We start from the raw sequence: 15,959 nt of genomic DNA on the forward strand, positions 1-15,959 counted from the left end.
ACATAAATCTGATTGAATTAATTCTAAAATTATTTGTTTTTCTAGTGCTATCATGAAATGGACTTCTGGTGTTCTTACCTAGTGCGAAACCTTTGCATATGCTTGAGTGGTCTTTATTGAGTTTAGGTAAACGAGTAACCATCTTCTCCAAAGTTGATAAGGTTTTGAAGTTTAGATACTCTAATCTTCTATGCCAAATTTCATTTATGTCTTCAGCTTCATGAATTAAGGCTTGAATAGGTCGACTAGATTCTGAATTCAATTCATACAAATATCCTTTTCTCTAACCAATCAACTTTGCTTTCTTGATTGAGGAGTTCTTTGCCCAAGTTATTACTTTGCCATCCACAAATGCAACATTGTGCCCATCATCTTCGAGTGTTGTAATTGAGATTAGATTTCTTTTAATTCCTAGTACGTAGAGTACACGTTTGAGAAGAAGAGTATTTTCAGATTTTGGTTTCAAGGTACAATTTCCAATTCCTTCGACGGGATGTGCTGAATTATCACCAATGGTAACTTCGCCATTGATCTTTTCTGAAATAGAGTAGTGCTTCTTTGTATCATGTTATATGTCTAGAACATCCATTATCAATTACCCATGCTTTATTTGAGATTTCATTTGATAGTGATGAATATAATACACGATTCTTAGGAGCATAGTTATCTTCTTCTCTAGTAATATTTGTACAGTTCACTTCTTGTTTAGAATTCTCAGGACCATTAGATTTGTAGTGTCCAAACTTTTCACATTTGAAACACTTTATTTTGGATAAATCTTTATTGGGTTTTTCATTCTTTTGATTTCCCTTTTTCTTCTTGAAATGCTTCTTCTTTGCCCTTATAGGAGTTAGTATTAAGAACATGAAGTTCTTCATCTTCTGTTTTCAGTTTACCTCCTTTCTTTAGTTTTCTTCTTGTAGACAATCATTCTTAAGTCTATTGAAGTCAGGAAGATTATCTCCGACACTTATTCCTTGTGCAAAAGTCTCCCGTGAATTTGGTAATCCATCTATAGCCATTAGTCTTAATTCTGTGTCACTAATAATGGTTCCTATACTTGACAGTTCATCTCTAATGCCGGCAACCCTTAGGAAGTAAGAATTCATTGATTCTCCTTTCTTTATCTGAATATGATTTAGTTGCCTTTTCAGTGCGAGAACCCTAGTTGCATTGTTGACCTCATATGCATTTTGTAATGCATTTATCATATCAAAGGCAGTTTGATGTTTTGTAAGCATGGGTACGATATCATTTTTTACTCCATCTAATATGATTTGAAAGGATTTTCTATTTGCTCTGCTCCAAATATATTTATGAGGTTGAACTGGAGGTTGTTTGGATGCTCTATTAACAAATTGTTTTACAGCATTCTCTTCAAGAATCATCATAATTCTGAATTTCCATGCATCAAAGTATTCTTTCCCATCAAACCTGTCCTCGGGTTTGATTGTGTATGCCATTGAAGATAGGAGATAGTTGCTAGATATATAAAGTCTGCTTACTGAATTTTGCAGAGCCTAGGTTCGACTACCAGAGCTTTGATACCATGTAAACTTTCTGCAAATTCTTTGGACTGAATATAGACTGGATTCTATCTTCTTTATCTCGTTATAGCTTGCTGTGAATAACTTTAGATTATTGCCTTTGACTGGATTAGAAATGTAAATCAGAATTCTGTCTTTTACTTCTGCAATTCGTATGAGGGCAGTAATGACTAAGAAGCAGACTTGTATTTGTTCTTGTGTGTTCTTAGACTTCATCCTTACCGTCTATAAGTATAGGAGTCAAGGGACATGCCCTTAGAAAGGACATGTCTCTTCCAAAATCATTTGCCTAACCTCTAGAAGTCGGCGACTTTCTAAGGATAGTTAAATATTAATTACAAACACAAACAATGTTGTTAGATTGGTATTAATACAAATTCCTAAGGATAGATGCCAATCTTGCAAATGGAATAATGCAAAGACTTGGTCCTATACTTATCATGCTATATCAGATCTGATTGATCTGTTATCAGATCAGTATGCTTAATAAGTTACAGATTTAACAATGTACTGTAATTGTTTCTTCCTATGGGAAACCATGTCAACGCAGCTAGCCGATGCTAGTTGAGTCTTAGTATGATGTGCAATTTTTGATATCCAATCATGATTTTAGTTATAAAGACACCCATTTGGCTTTGTTATTGTCGTTTAGAGATTTGATCTCTTCATCTCTGTCACATTGTCATTATCTTCTTTCCTGTTTACAGTGTCTGGTGTGACCTATGAATACGTTCAACACTGGATATGGGGAATAAATTATTAGACTTAGTAAGAGGTAGATAATTATGAAGTGTACCGTTCTTTTCTTTGTGATCTTCCTCTGTTCGATGACTCCCTGTTGTTTCTACCAATGCATAGATGGTTCCTGCATAATCCCCCTGTGCATTCACTGGAGTGTTACCAAATCATACTTCTTGATGGTATGTTCATGGCAGAATTCTTGTGAGAGTAAAATAAGATTCTTAATCCTGCCATACTTGGTACTGCCGTTTAAAATACCTGAAGCAATTCATGCCATATTTGTCGCACTGATTCAAATCCCTCTTTGTTTATATTCGACAGTTTTCATTTCTTGGAGAGATGCGGAAATGGTAATTGCATCCCTATTTTGTAAATGAATCTATGTTTCTTGAATATAGGTTGTGACATACAATCTGAGTGCAAGCATTCTTCGGTAAGAAATGACCATTTCTCTTCATCATTCCATCGCTTGTCTTTTGAACTTTACTGGCCGTAGAAGTACCTGCTCTGATACCATGTAAAGTTTTATTAGATTTCATTGCTGTAATAGTACTTTCTGTGTGTTTCAAGTTACCTTCTCAATGCATATGTTTATGATATTAAGAGGCACGTCTCCGTAGAGATGTGTCTCTTTAACTCTCATTAGTTATCAACAACATTTGCTTATTATCATGATCAAGAATGTGATAATAAATAACTCATTTAATATAAATATATATGTGTGTGTGTGTGTGTATAATATATATATATATATATATATATCTTCAAATGAGTTTTATTTGACTGAAGCTTCACTAACTTTAACAGGGTACTTCTCCTATTCCTGCCAAGGTTTTAAGTTTCAGCAACATTTTTGGAAAAAATGGCAACAAGAATCCTCCTGTGACTGGAATGGAGCCAAATTGTTTTTAATAAGCAACATAATATAAGAGAGTGAATTCAGATATTTTGGTGGTGAACCTTGTGGGGAAAGCAAAGGAATCTGTCCTTAAGGATGAGAAAACCTAAAGTGTCACTTGTTTGAACCTGTCTTCTCTTAAAAAGAAGATAGGTTGGCCCTTGTAGACCAGTCCTCAAGGACTCTTCAGAATTCTTTGGCAAGGTTTGGTTTTAAACCTCTGTGATTATGTCAGGGCTGCTCCTTTGCTATGATCTTTGCTGTTTTCTTTGAGCCTCTCTTCTTTCACTAAATTAGACACTCGGTTATGAGTTTTGTCTCATGTGTTTGTTTTATATTCATGTGGTACAAGATTTTGAGGTCCTTTCAAAAGTCTGTCTTAGTTCATAGCTCTTGTCATAAGCACTTATCAAAAACAAAACTTGATTGTGTAAGAGAAAACATTCCTTTACTTCCATCATATTTTATGTTGGTGCCACCATGATGCATTCTATCTTTACTGTTAGGAATAATGCCCTTAATAATTTAGCAATGGCAAGGTTGGTCCTTGTCAGCTAGTCCTCAACGACTCTTCAGAATTCTTTGGCAAGGTTTGGTTTTAAACTTCTGTGATCATGTCAGGGCTGCTCCTTTGCTATGGTCTTTGCTGTTTTCTTGGAACCTCTCTTCTTTCGCTAAATTAGACACGGTTATGAGTTTTGTCTTGTGCTTTTTCTATATTCATATGGTACAAGATTTTGGAGTCCTTTCAAAACCCTCTCCTAGTTTATAGCTCTCGTCAAAAGCACTTATCAAAAACAAGACTTGATTGTGTAAGAAAAAAATTCCTTTACTTCCATCATATTTTATGTTGGTGCCTCCATGATGCATTCTATCTTTACTATTAGGAATAATGCTCTTAATAATTTAACAATGGAAATAATTTAATTACGTTTAATAATAATATCAAGGTTGCACAGGGGCGGGGGTACATGGGCATGTCAAACATTTTTTTTTCTAATATAATTTATTATTTTATAGTAAATCTAAAACTATGAGTCATGCAAGGTTTTTCAAAACAACAATAGTGATAATGTTTGCAAATGTAATGCATTGTTTTCAGTTTCAGATTTGCAATATGTTTGTAATAATAATATATGATAAATGTTAAGACACATAACAGAGATGGCAGACTTTAAACATGAACAAGAAGATCATAAATCACATACTAATGACATATTGCAAATGATTAACTTCTGATTTGAACATTGATAAAGTTTACTATTGGTCAGTATTGTATCAAAGTTCCGAACTGATTGTGTATTGAGTTAAGCTTGATAAACAACAAGCTGATATGCCAACAAAAAATCGAAACAAAATCAGAAATCTTAATCAAAGTCCTTAGCTATGATGCTCTCCACTGAGTACCAAGTATTCGGGGTACATTTACCTGATACTTGGGTATGCGTCCCAGGGGTGTGGGTATGCGTACCCATGCAACCTAGTTTAATATGTATTATTATTGAGGATAAGGATGTGATTGTGGCCATTTTTTGGTTAAACCTGGAGAATATTGATGTAGAAGAGCTTGTGTGCTCCATTTTTCACACTCCTAATATAAACAAAGCTAATGTTATGAAAACCTTACATTATCATCGGTTGCCTTTTACCAGTTATTAGTTTTCTAACATGAGATATTATTGTTTATGTACAATTAATGGTTAATCGGAATCACCATTTGATTACCTTCATTTATGGCAATGCTGTGGCTATTCTAATTTCCAAGACATAAATTTAATTCTTCAGGCTTTGCTACATTATGCTAAGAGTCAAGACCATTGCAGAAGGTTAACAATATCTGTTCTTAATGGTCCATTATTACTCCCGCACAAACTGCCATTCCAAGATTGTCATTTTTCTGCAACATCAAATTTCATTTTTTCTGCCACATAAATGGGGACAAATCTCCTTAAGGGTGTCAATCTATAAGCATTATCAGTTCATGTACAATAACCAATTCATCTATTGAATTGTAATACAAATGGATCATTTCAGTAAACAGATTTGATATTCAAACCATAGTCTCGTGTCTCACTGCCATTGTAATATATCAACATGACAGCAGTTTATGTAATATTCAATGAGCACAAAAGTGTTTAGAAAGACTGGATTGGAATGCTAAAATAATCCCAATTTCATTCTCTATTTTTACAGTTTAAATTGCCACTCTTTCTCCACAATTCTGATTGTACTAAAAAATGTTCTTGATTATGTGTTCTCTTTACTTTTATAACCAGAAGACATAAATGGTTTTCTTTTCTTTCTTTTGTTAAGTTGGTGGTAGGTCTAACCTGAGTAATGTGCTTGTAGTGTGAACAAGTTTGTCAACTTGCACTCCAAAGGCGGTATAGATTTCTACCACATTTATACACACTTTTCTATATGGCTCATACACGAGGAGAGCTAGTGGTATCTCCACTTTTCTTTGCTGGTGTGTGAAACTTTTATGACACTTTCCTATTCAATCAGAGTATTTAATATATTTCTACGGAAACTTTTTATTTATATTTTAAATAAGTATTTTCTCTTGAGAGATTTCCATTCTTTGGTGCAGATTCTAAAGATCCAAATTTACGGGATGTTGAAGATACATTTTTACTAGGCCCAATTCTAGTGTCTGCCAGGTTTTCAAACTTGTATATGTTTAAAGGAAACCTTTCTGATTTATTCCGTTAAAGATCTGTTCAATTAGTTTTCTAATATTTGTGCATTTAAAAGGTAGATTTTATAGCATTTCCATGATAACATGAAAGCCCTTAGTAAATTATAAGTTTAAGAGTTAAGTTGAAAATTTTCAGTACTGAAACACAAATTTCTTCTTTGTTTAACAGTACTGTACCAGGAATGGGACCCGACTCAAAAAAACACATTCTTCCTAAGGGTGTTTGGAGGCGTTTTGATTTTGACGATAGCCATTCTGTAATACTTTCTGATGCCACAGTTGAACTATTCACTTTGGAAGTTTAATGTACATGTGGAAAAAATTGAATTATGCAACTGTCTCACAAAATCAGGGTATTTTTACAGGAGCTGCCATTGTTGTATTTGCAAGGTGGGTCTATTGTTCCAGTAGGTCCCTGCATTCAACATACAGGTGAAGCAAAGCTCATTGACACTTTGACACTCCTTGTGGCTCTTGATGAGCAAGGTAATTCCTGTTTATCTTTGACTATTCTTAAAGTGGCTATTTTATTTTTATAAGGCATAACTAATTCTGTAATATACTGGAATTGCCATTATTGACATGCATCTCGTGTTTTCATGTGAAAACTATTAAGCTATATTTTACATTATAAAATTGGTATCCTATGTCAATAAATTAATCTAAAATGTAAAAAACAAATGAAATCAAAATCCAAATACAATATCGACGTTTAAAAACAATGCGAAACCACTCAAAATTACTCTTTGATAATTTTGATTTCTTCTTTTCCCTGGACGAACTGTTTAGAAGCTATCAAGCCTGTCCCAATATGAAGTCACAGAAACCTATAGTTTTGTTCTATCCATATGTCCATGTAAAAGGTATATTTTTATTCCCGCATGTTTGTTTCCAGGGCTTAAATTGAGCCATTATTTATGTTCTATACCCATGCATCAGAGTAAATTGCTGCAACCTCACCATAACTTTGTTACACTCATATTGCAGAGAAATGGTCCATTAGTGTGAGGTATGTCTTTTTAACAAGACTCAAGTTTTATGATAAGAAAAAGAGCCAGCCCCCATTATTATATAGATTATTAATGACAATAATCAGAAATTTGTGTTCAAGTTCATCATTGTTTTTGTTCGCAAAGTTATGAACATTTGGTCACTGCCTGTACAATCAACTCAACAAAATATAAATTGGCAGTAGAAAAATTCCAGCTATTTTGGTAGTCCTCTGGGATGTTGTCAGGGGCATGGCCAAAATTCATTACTTGGTTGATGAAGTCTAGCTATCATGATATGCAGTCACAAACATGTTTTGAATCTGGAGAAGAGGGTCTATATGATGCAACTAGATGAAGTTTAGGTGCTTGTCAAGGAAATCATTGTATGCAAATGAATTGAGTCCTTGCATGGGCTTAAGAAGGCTCAGCAATCCTGGTATGTTGAAAATTGACTACCATCTGCAAGAACTAGGATTTAAAAGCAGACTTTCTCATCTGGCTCCTGCTTTATGATTCTCATTGTGTGTGTTGATGATCTTGCCGAAGTAATTTTGAACTGGCTCCTGCTGTGCGATTGTCATTGCCTGTGTTGATGATCTTTGCATCATTAATAGGGTGGACAGTGGGATTTGGTGAGTGAGTTCAAATTTATGCTATACTTTTTCTATGGCATATTTGGGCTTCCTATGCTGCTACCTAAGTAAAAATTTTAGTTGCTTGATCATGCAACTTTTATACCCCATGTCAAATGTGTGAAATGGTTACCGCTATGGGTAAAGTGACTTAATGCATAGTATAGATAGCAAGGAATGTAATACAACAAAAAACCATGCAATATTAGACAACTGCCAACTTCTTCATTAATGCCAAATAAGTTTACATCGAAGCATTTAGACTCCACAAGACACTATGACTCCATACACAATGATCATGATGATATAGTCGATCCAAGAGAGTACAGATATAGATCTGAGGGGCTGTGAGGTGAACCATCACAACCCATAACTGCCCCCTCGGTTATACTAACAAACAAAATGACACTCAATAACATTGTTATTATTTCCCGACAACATCATTCCCCTTGAGAAAAAGAAGCCGTCTTCGACGATGTACAACAAAATGGAGTAATGCCAACCCAACAACTATACAACACAAAAAGGAATCAAGATCAAGGAGGTAGAGAATACATCCCTAAGGATGTAGACTTTGGTAGTGGTGTGACAATTGCCAGGCAAGCCCGTAACTCGTACACTTATTGCGTCCTCAACTGCAACTCTTGATTAGCTGCCATCTTCCACTCTATAGTGTGCTTCATTATCATTGCCACCTCCAAGAGCTTCTTCTCCTTCGCATCCATAGTCTCCATGGAGTTGGCTAGGTGGGACCCCAACATGGCTCTATCAACTGTGTCCTCATGATTTTCCTCTCTCTTGGCCATGCCTCCAACTCCCTAGCCACATCTGTCCTGAGTTGATCCATCTCTCCTTGAATTGTCTCCCACTCTGTAGCCAACTCCTTCCAAGTCGTATCATGAGTGGTAGAGAGGCGCTCTGTTCACTCAAGTGTATAATACTCCTCGTAGAAGGCCTGCTTGATCTCTCAGATCAGGGCATATACCCAACTCACTAGTACTCTCTCCTTGAGAGTCAAATCCTCCAACATAGCTAGAGACTCCGTAGCCAACCATCCTCGAGACTCATAACATGCGGTGAATACTTGGACATATCCCCTACACCCTCCTGAGCTTGTGATCAAGTAGTTACCACCAACTCCCTTAGCTCTTGTGACCACCTCCTACATATACTGCTCTAAGTCACAATCTCTAAAATCCCTCGAAGGCTCTTGTGTAAGGCCAAAGTCCATAACCTTAGACAACAGCCTTGTAGGCACAATGTCTCTTGCTCGAAATCTATATGCCTCAACTCCATCAACCTAAATGTTGAGCTCCATCAACCTAAATGTTGAGTTCTTTGCATCAATATCTACTACCTTAGGAGAAGGCAATGATCGTAGTGGAGATGTAAGAGTCGTCTCACCTGGTGCCATCAATGCAATGTTATACTGACTGAGCCAAGAGTTTACTACTGTTGTCTTGGACTTTAGCATGGTACCACTCCCTAATATCTGTAGCTCTCTGTGTGACTAACCCATGGGCTCCACTCTCTCCACCTCTAGCCCTGCTACCATCATCTTCGTTGGTGGCTCAAGTGCCTTCCTCATAGGCATCTCTACACTTTACAATTTCTCGCCAGGCATGGACTCTTCTTTAGTCTCCATGACCACATTCGCTATTGGACATCCCTCGGCAAACTCCAGCGAAGGTGATGCAACTATCTGCACTAAGACCAACTCCATTGAAGGTTGTGCAACCCCCCTGCACTATGGTTGGTGCTGGTGCCATACTCATGGGTGTTCGGATCTGACCAAACCTTTGAATGGATGCCATGGTCGCCAAGCCCCTAGTCGCCAGCAGAGGCAAGTTTTTTGCCTCCGACAGAAGAGGTCTAGCAAATAAAATTGTAGTGGGTGTAGTCATTGTTGCTGTCCTAGTGGCTTCACAATATACGAGCTTGTGCTTTGTCATCAAACTACCACCCTCAATCATTTGCGTGTTGTCACTAGAGGCATGAGAAGTCTCCAAGGTAGCCTCTCTGCCATTGTCTACATTCTTGGACTCGGAGTCTGAGACTAACTGGCGTCTCCTCTTTTGCCCTATTGGTGCAATCTTATAACCAAATGCCTCCAGTACAATATGGGTGGCTTAGTAGGTGCCAAGGTACCCTTGGGTTTCGACTTAAACTCTCCATGTGGAATCTGTACTTGTGCAGCCTCCAGAAACAACCAATGGCGTAGTGAGACATGCAAAATGTCCTATGTTGCAAGGTCATAAAATTGAACATGTGTTATGCCCAAATTGTTGCCTAGTCATATACTAGGTCATTCATGAGACCATTCATCAAGAGAATTTTTGGATGGGCTATGTTTGAGGTAGGGCTAGACCTTGTCTGTCGACCATTCACAACATCCATAATGCATCTCCGTGGCCCTTTTGCAATGGACTTCTTCATCCCTCACCCCTTAGAAGCTTTTGCTAACAAGTTCATCTCTGTAGGCGTGAGAGTTGGTGACACCATTCTAGGCTAGTATTTGCCATCTTCTATGCCTTCAGATCAATCTTTTTACCATGTTTGCTACGTATGCTAAAGACTGTTGAATTTCTCTGCTATGAAGGAAACCTTCAAATCATGCCCCAAATATTGAAATTTGCTCAAGCGTGAGAACTTGTTGAATGTCTCGATCATAACCCGTAGAGGACCCTCATAGGTGTGAATGTAGAAAAGTGACATCTAAATGGTCCACTGAACTTCCCTTTTCCTCAAGCTTTGCTTCACCAAATCTGCGTAAGGAGTATCTACCACCATTTTTGATATTGTAACCCATACAATCCTTCAGTTGCAACTGTTTGTGCTGTTACAACATTTTTTTGGGTAGCCATTTGCATTGTAGGTTGTAGCTTCCTGGTGCTCCTAGTCACAACATCAACTTTCCTTGCAACCTTCACTCCTAAGAGTACAACCCTTGTGTTTTTATCCATGCTCGAACTAATGGGTTGTGAGTGCAACTGAGCCTTCCAACTACTTTTTCCTACTGAATCCATCATTAACTATTTTGATCTTGTTTTGTGCACGATCAATGAAAAAATGGTTAGGGTCGTTTGTCTCTATGCTCCACACACCTGTATAGGGCTATGTATGGTGTTTTAGTTTCCTTCTTTCCTCCTTTTTTCCTTTGGTTACTCCACACAACTACCTCGTCTGCACCGCTGGTTACTCCTTATTGCAGACTATTGTGGGGTCTGCGTACTGGCCTTTTATTTTTCCATGTTCTTTTTGTTATCTTCAAGAATTAAAGCCCACTTCCTGGCTATGGTCTCCCACTTCTTACTAATGTTCCTACTTGCACAATATATGGAGTTTGTTGCCTTGCACCTTTCCTCTTGTGCAATGTACTCTTCTGCTGTGATGATCTTCCAACACTCTATTCTTCTAACATCCAGTGAAGCCTCAATTGTGTTTCCACAATTCATCATTGGCAACGTGCAACTCTTTCTTGCAGCAGTTTGAACTTTTCTGTGCTTCGGTTTTGTATTTTGGATCTTGTGTTTGGGGGCTATTTGGTGGGAATTAGTCAAACATCATATTTTGTAGGTGAACACCAACTTTTCACTTCTCCAATTTCCTTTGGCCAGTATGGTGGCTACCCATAGTTGCAATTTATTTCTTCCCCGCTTGCTTTAGTTGACGTGCGATGGTATTGTTTTTCCTTTGTATTGCTCAGTCGGACGGTGGTTATCATTGCCTGCTTAGTTTTGTTTGTTGGTGCAATAACACCGTACAGTGGTTGCCTTGGTGTGTCAGCAGTCTTTTTGTGCCTTACACCCTACACTTTTCTAACTCGCCACACGTTGGACAAGCCTTTTTCTCTAGTTCATGACAGTTGTTGTATGGTCTTTTTTTTCCTCCATGGCTTTAATGCACTTCCATACAATGTGCTTTTTTCTTGGCGAACAATGGTTTGATGTTTTCGTGACGAGTTTACCATACTAGACAGTGTGGCACCACAATACAATGCCTCATTGTGCGGGGGTTAGAGCACAGTGTGGTCATCAGCCTACCACGTCATCCCACTGTATGACGAATCTTGTACAGTGGCAACTCTGTACGGCCACACAATGAGTTCTCTCTCTTTTTCAATCATAATTCCTAATATACTTCATCTTGCAGCACCCTCCATTTGCTCAAGTCGCCTTGCCTGCTACCTTCGCATTTCATGGTAGGGCTTCAACTTAGACCTGTTCACCACATCGGGGTTCTCATGTCCATCCAGTGTCCAAAGTTTTGGAGCTTCATTCTCGCCAACTTCTTGAACCTAGTATGGACCAAGCCACTTTACTATGAACTTTCATGGCTTTATCTCATTATACTTTAATATCAATATCCCCAGGGTGAACTGAACCCATTGTAGGTGTTTGTCATGCCACGCTTTATGTCTCTGTTATGCTACCTCGCTGGCCCATTGCACCATCATCCGATACTCATCCAATTTGTTTAAGTTATGTTATCTCTTCCAAAGGCTCTCCATATCCACCAATTTTGTTGTCTATAGCTATCCTCAAACTTGGAGCCATGAGCTCGGTACGGACAATGACTTCTTGCCATTAATTAGAATGATGTTTTTCCTATCGTCACTTTATACTTTGTGTGCTATGTCTAGAGTACCGACAGTAATTTCTCTTCCCCATCTTCTTGTTTGATTCCACATGACTTTGTATCACTGAGACCAATATCTTATTTGTAGCTTTTGTTTGGTCATTGGCTTGGGGTAGTATGGACTAGACAAGGAGTGAAAAATCTTGAATTCGTTAGTGAGCAATTAGATGACATGGTTCACAAAGTGACCTCCTTTGTCGCTGGTCAATTGGATTGGGATGTCATACCTTGCAATAATTTGTTCATAAATGAACTTTGCGAGTTGTTTTGCAAAGCTTGTGCCTCCACCCACTTCATAAGGTATTTCGTGGCCAACATGATATATCAACATCTTCCAGCTCTACTTGCATTCATGGGTCCAATAAAATCCAAACCCTAATGTTTGAAAAGTTCTTGTGCACGAGAAGGATTGAGAGGCATGAAATCCCTCTTCAACGGTTTCCTAGCTCTATATAGGTATCACGATTCACAACTCACAAACCACTCTTTCATGTTGTTGTACAGAGTAGGCCACCAAAACCTTGTAAGCAGTACCCTCTATGTCATTGTGTCTAGTCCCATATGTCCTCCTACTGACCCTTCACAAGCCTCTCACAAAACACTTTGTACTTCCTCCTCCATGACACATCTCCTTAGTACTTGATCGTGTCCCATTTTGAATAACAAACCGTTGATCAACTGAAAGGTTCGGCTTCTGAGTACCAACTTTTGTTGCTCACTGGATGACATGTTCCTTAAAGACTGTGTGGTGGACAAGTGCTCTCCGATGCTCTTACACCATTTCAACAAAACTTGTAATGTCCCTACTTCTAGCTCAAGGAATGATTGCTAGAATCCTGCAATAGATCGTTAGTCCATGATAAAAATATACTCATTATAATTCTAGAACACGTTAGAAATAATGAATTAATTAAATAACAACTAGATACTATCCGTTACTAACCCTCCTAATCCTTCAGAAGGAACTCTCATCGGATTACTTAATCCTCTTATGAGAACTAATTCTTGATTAGGCAATCATGAAGTGAAGAGTGTCTCCCTAAGGCCTTTGGGATCTCTTGTAATGAACCCTCTCTTATGAGAACTAATTCTCAATTAGGCAATCATGAAGTGAAGAGTGTCTCCCTAAGGCCTCTGGGATCTCTTGTAATGAACCCTTGCCAAATCCTACAAACACGTTGTAAACATTAGTAAAATATTCATATGAAATTCAAATTAAACATTAAATTATGGTATAGAAACTACCAAACTATCCTAACAAATGTATTACTGATCCTTGAAAGAGACTCCTTTCAAATTACTCAACCCTTGTCAAGCAATCGTCATAAAGGAATGTCCTATTAAGGCCTCTAGGGATCCCTGATTAACCACTTGGTAATGATCCCTCCTTTACCAAGGTCCTTTACCATATGCATATGCTTATCCTTACAATATATATTGTCTTCTGCAGTTTCTCTCCAAAGAAACTACTCTAAAGAATCCTATAGTTTCTCTCTAAAGAAACTTGGAGTTCCTCTCTAAAGAAACTACTCTAAAGAAATCTATAGTTTCTCTCTAAAGAAACTAAATTTAAATCATTGAATTCTGAGCAATCAGATCATTCATGAGTTTGTCTAAATCTCCTATAGACTCATGATTTCTCTCTAAAGAAATCATCATGCCTTATTTGGGTACCTTGGCAATGAGATATTAGCGGTAATGCCTGCAACTTAATATAATTATGCCTGTCTCTGTTTGGACAGCAATCCCGGGCGTCACTGCCTACATACAATTCAACACATGTATAATATCTCTGTTTCAACGTCAACTCCTTGCAGCGCTGGGTAATGCCTAGCTATTTCAGCGTCAGCTCCTTGCAGTGCTAGGTATGGTAATGCCTGTTGTTAAGAGAAATGTTTCATGCAATCACAGGGGTGTTTAATGTTTTTCTCAACTTAATATGCTTCTATTTATATTCCCGTTTCCTTTGCTTGAGATATCTCTGTGACCTTTTGCCTTTCGTTTGGATAAAGGCATTTTTGTTTGTTTTCTTCTTATGCTTCTATATAACTCTGGTCATCCACTGCTTGTAGCGTCCGATCAATTTGCCGAGCATGATGCTAGAGAATAAAATCGCACCACCTGCCGTTTAAGATTATTTTCCAAAGGAAGAAATCAATGTTTTTCCCTGCGACCTTTTTATCTTTTCTTCTCCTGCGTTCCTGCCTTTGAAAACTCAGTATCTCCTCATTGATATACTGCGTGAAATGGGTTTATCTTTCCAACCAGTGCGACTATTCCCGGAAACAATGCGATTATATATTCATTCGATTGATAATAAAGATTTCTTAAGTATTGTTACAATATTAATATCAGATTATAATAGTAAGGATCAATCTTAATTATAATGATCATCATTATTATTATTATTATCTTATTTATGATTTACAATGACTACTTATTTATCGTTATTTAATTTATTATTTATTATTATTATTATCATCTTATTTATTATTTATAGTAATTACTCATTTATGATATATCTAGTGTATTATAATGATTATCTTACTTATTAAATTTAGTATTATATTAATCGTGTAATTATTTTAATCATTATTTCAATTATTTGATTTATTATATTTAATGGATATATACAATGAAATTATTTTTATTTCTTTTTCATAATTACAAAAACATGAATTGTAATAAAGAAATTGTCGTCAGTAGAAATTGTGTATCAGCCAACGGGTCTCTTCGAAAAGGTTGCATGGGTTTTTATGGCGTATGGATTGTACAGGTTTGGGCGTACGGCTTCTACAAGATATGGCATTTAGATTTTGAATGACATTACAGGTTATTGCATAAGGAATTGGCGTACAAGGTTAAGGTTGTAATGTAACAGAGGGTGGCAGGAAGTTAAAAAAAAAAAAAAAAAAAAAGTCGACAAATCAAGAATGCTCAGAATGAGTAATGGATGATGCCACAGGGTAGAGGAAGAACCAACGATTGCCAGAAAGAGTGTGGGATCAGAAGAAATCCTAGAAATAGTGCGTTCCGTGCATTTTTTTGTGGGTTTCAGAGTGCTAATTTGGTCTTGGCGGTGAGGGGCGTTGCCCCTCGACCCCACCTTGTATTGCGACAGGGAGCGCACCTGGGGTGCTGCCCCAGGACCCCGCGGGGGCACTGCCCCTCGACCCCACTGGGGGCGTTGCCCCCTGGACCCCCAGTCGTTGTGGATATCAGTCGTGGGAGTCTGACCAATTGAGAAGACTTGGAGCTGCTGCAGGCATGGAGTGTCTGTGTACCAGAGGCACTGAGAGTAGGTGTTGGCCGTGAGGCTGTCTTGGTGGATGCGTAGAGAGCTCGGCAGGAGCTGATCATCCAGTTGGAGGCAGTGCAGCGACACTTGGCTCAGGGTACTGAGGAGTTGGAAGCAGAGAAAGCGGCACAGGTGGCTATCAAGGTCAGCTTGAGGAGTCAGTATTGTGTTAGCAAAGGCTATAGATGCAACGGGATGAATGTGAAAGTGATGTGGCAGATCAATATTGTTGTATTAGTTGTTTGAGTTTTTTTCTGTAGTCATCAGGAGACAACTTTTCTTTTTGGGGGGGATGATGTCGTCGGTAGAAATTGTGTATTAGTCGACGGGTCCCCTCAGAAAGGTTCTTGTTATGTAGCCGACGGGTCCCTTCGGAAAGGAAATTGTTACGTAGCGACATGTTGTATGTGGCTGATGGACTCCTTTGGGAAAGTTCTTCAAAAAGTATTTATACCCCCTTCGGGAAGCATTGTAAATCAGGATTAAAGCATAATGTAATGTTCTGGCATATG

General features: G+C 37.9%; 1 protein-coding gene across 2 annotated transcripts in view; it reads left to right on the plus strand.

Annotated features, from left to right (window-relative positions):
* HGL1 (heteroglycan glucosidase 1) overlaps window positions 1-15,959 on the plus strand; it is a 245,265-nt gene that overhangs the window by 180,913 nt on the left and 48,393 nt on the right. The window contains exons 13-16 of one of the 2 annotated variants that reach the window (XM_089815121.1): window positions 5,536-5,656; window positions 5,780-5,849; window positions 6,057-6,144; window positions 6,253-6,373. In XM_089815121.1, coding sequence (XP_089671247.1) covers window positions 5,536-5,656; window positions 5,780-5,849; window positions 6,057-6,144; window positions 6,253-6,373 — 400 coding nt within the window. Of the gene's footprint in view, window positions 1-5,535; window positions 5,657-5,779; window positions 5,862-6,056; window positions 6,145-6,252; window positions 6,374-15,959 lie in introns of both variants that reach the window. The other variant, XM_089815120.1, reaches the window with a different exon arrangement.

The sequence above is a fragment of the Cupressus sempervirens genome, chromosome 2, assembly GCF_028749045.1.
Source record: "Cupressus sempervirens isolate cs-2001-9-10 chromosome 2, ASM2874904v1, whole genome shotgun sequence".
Taxonomy (NCBI): domain Eukaryota; kingdom Viridiplantae; phylum Streptophyta; class Pinopsida; order Cupressales; family Cupressaceae; genus Cupressus; species Cupressus sempervirens.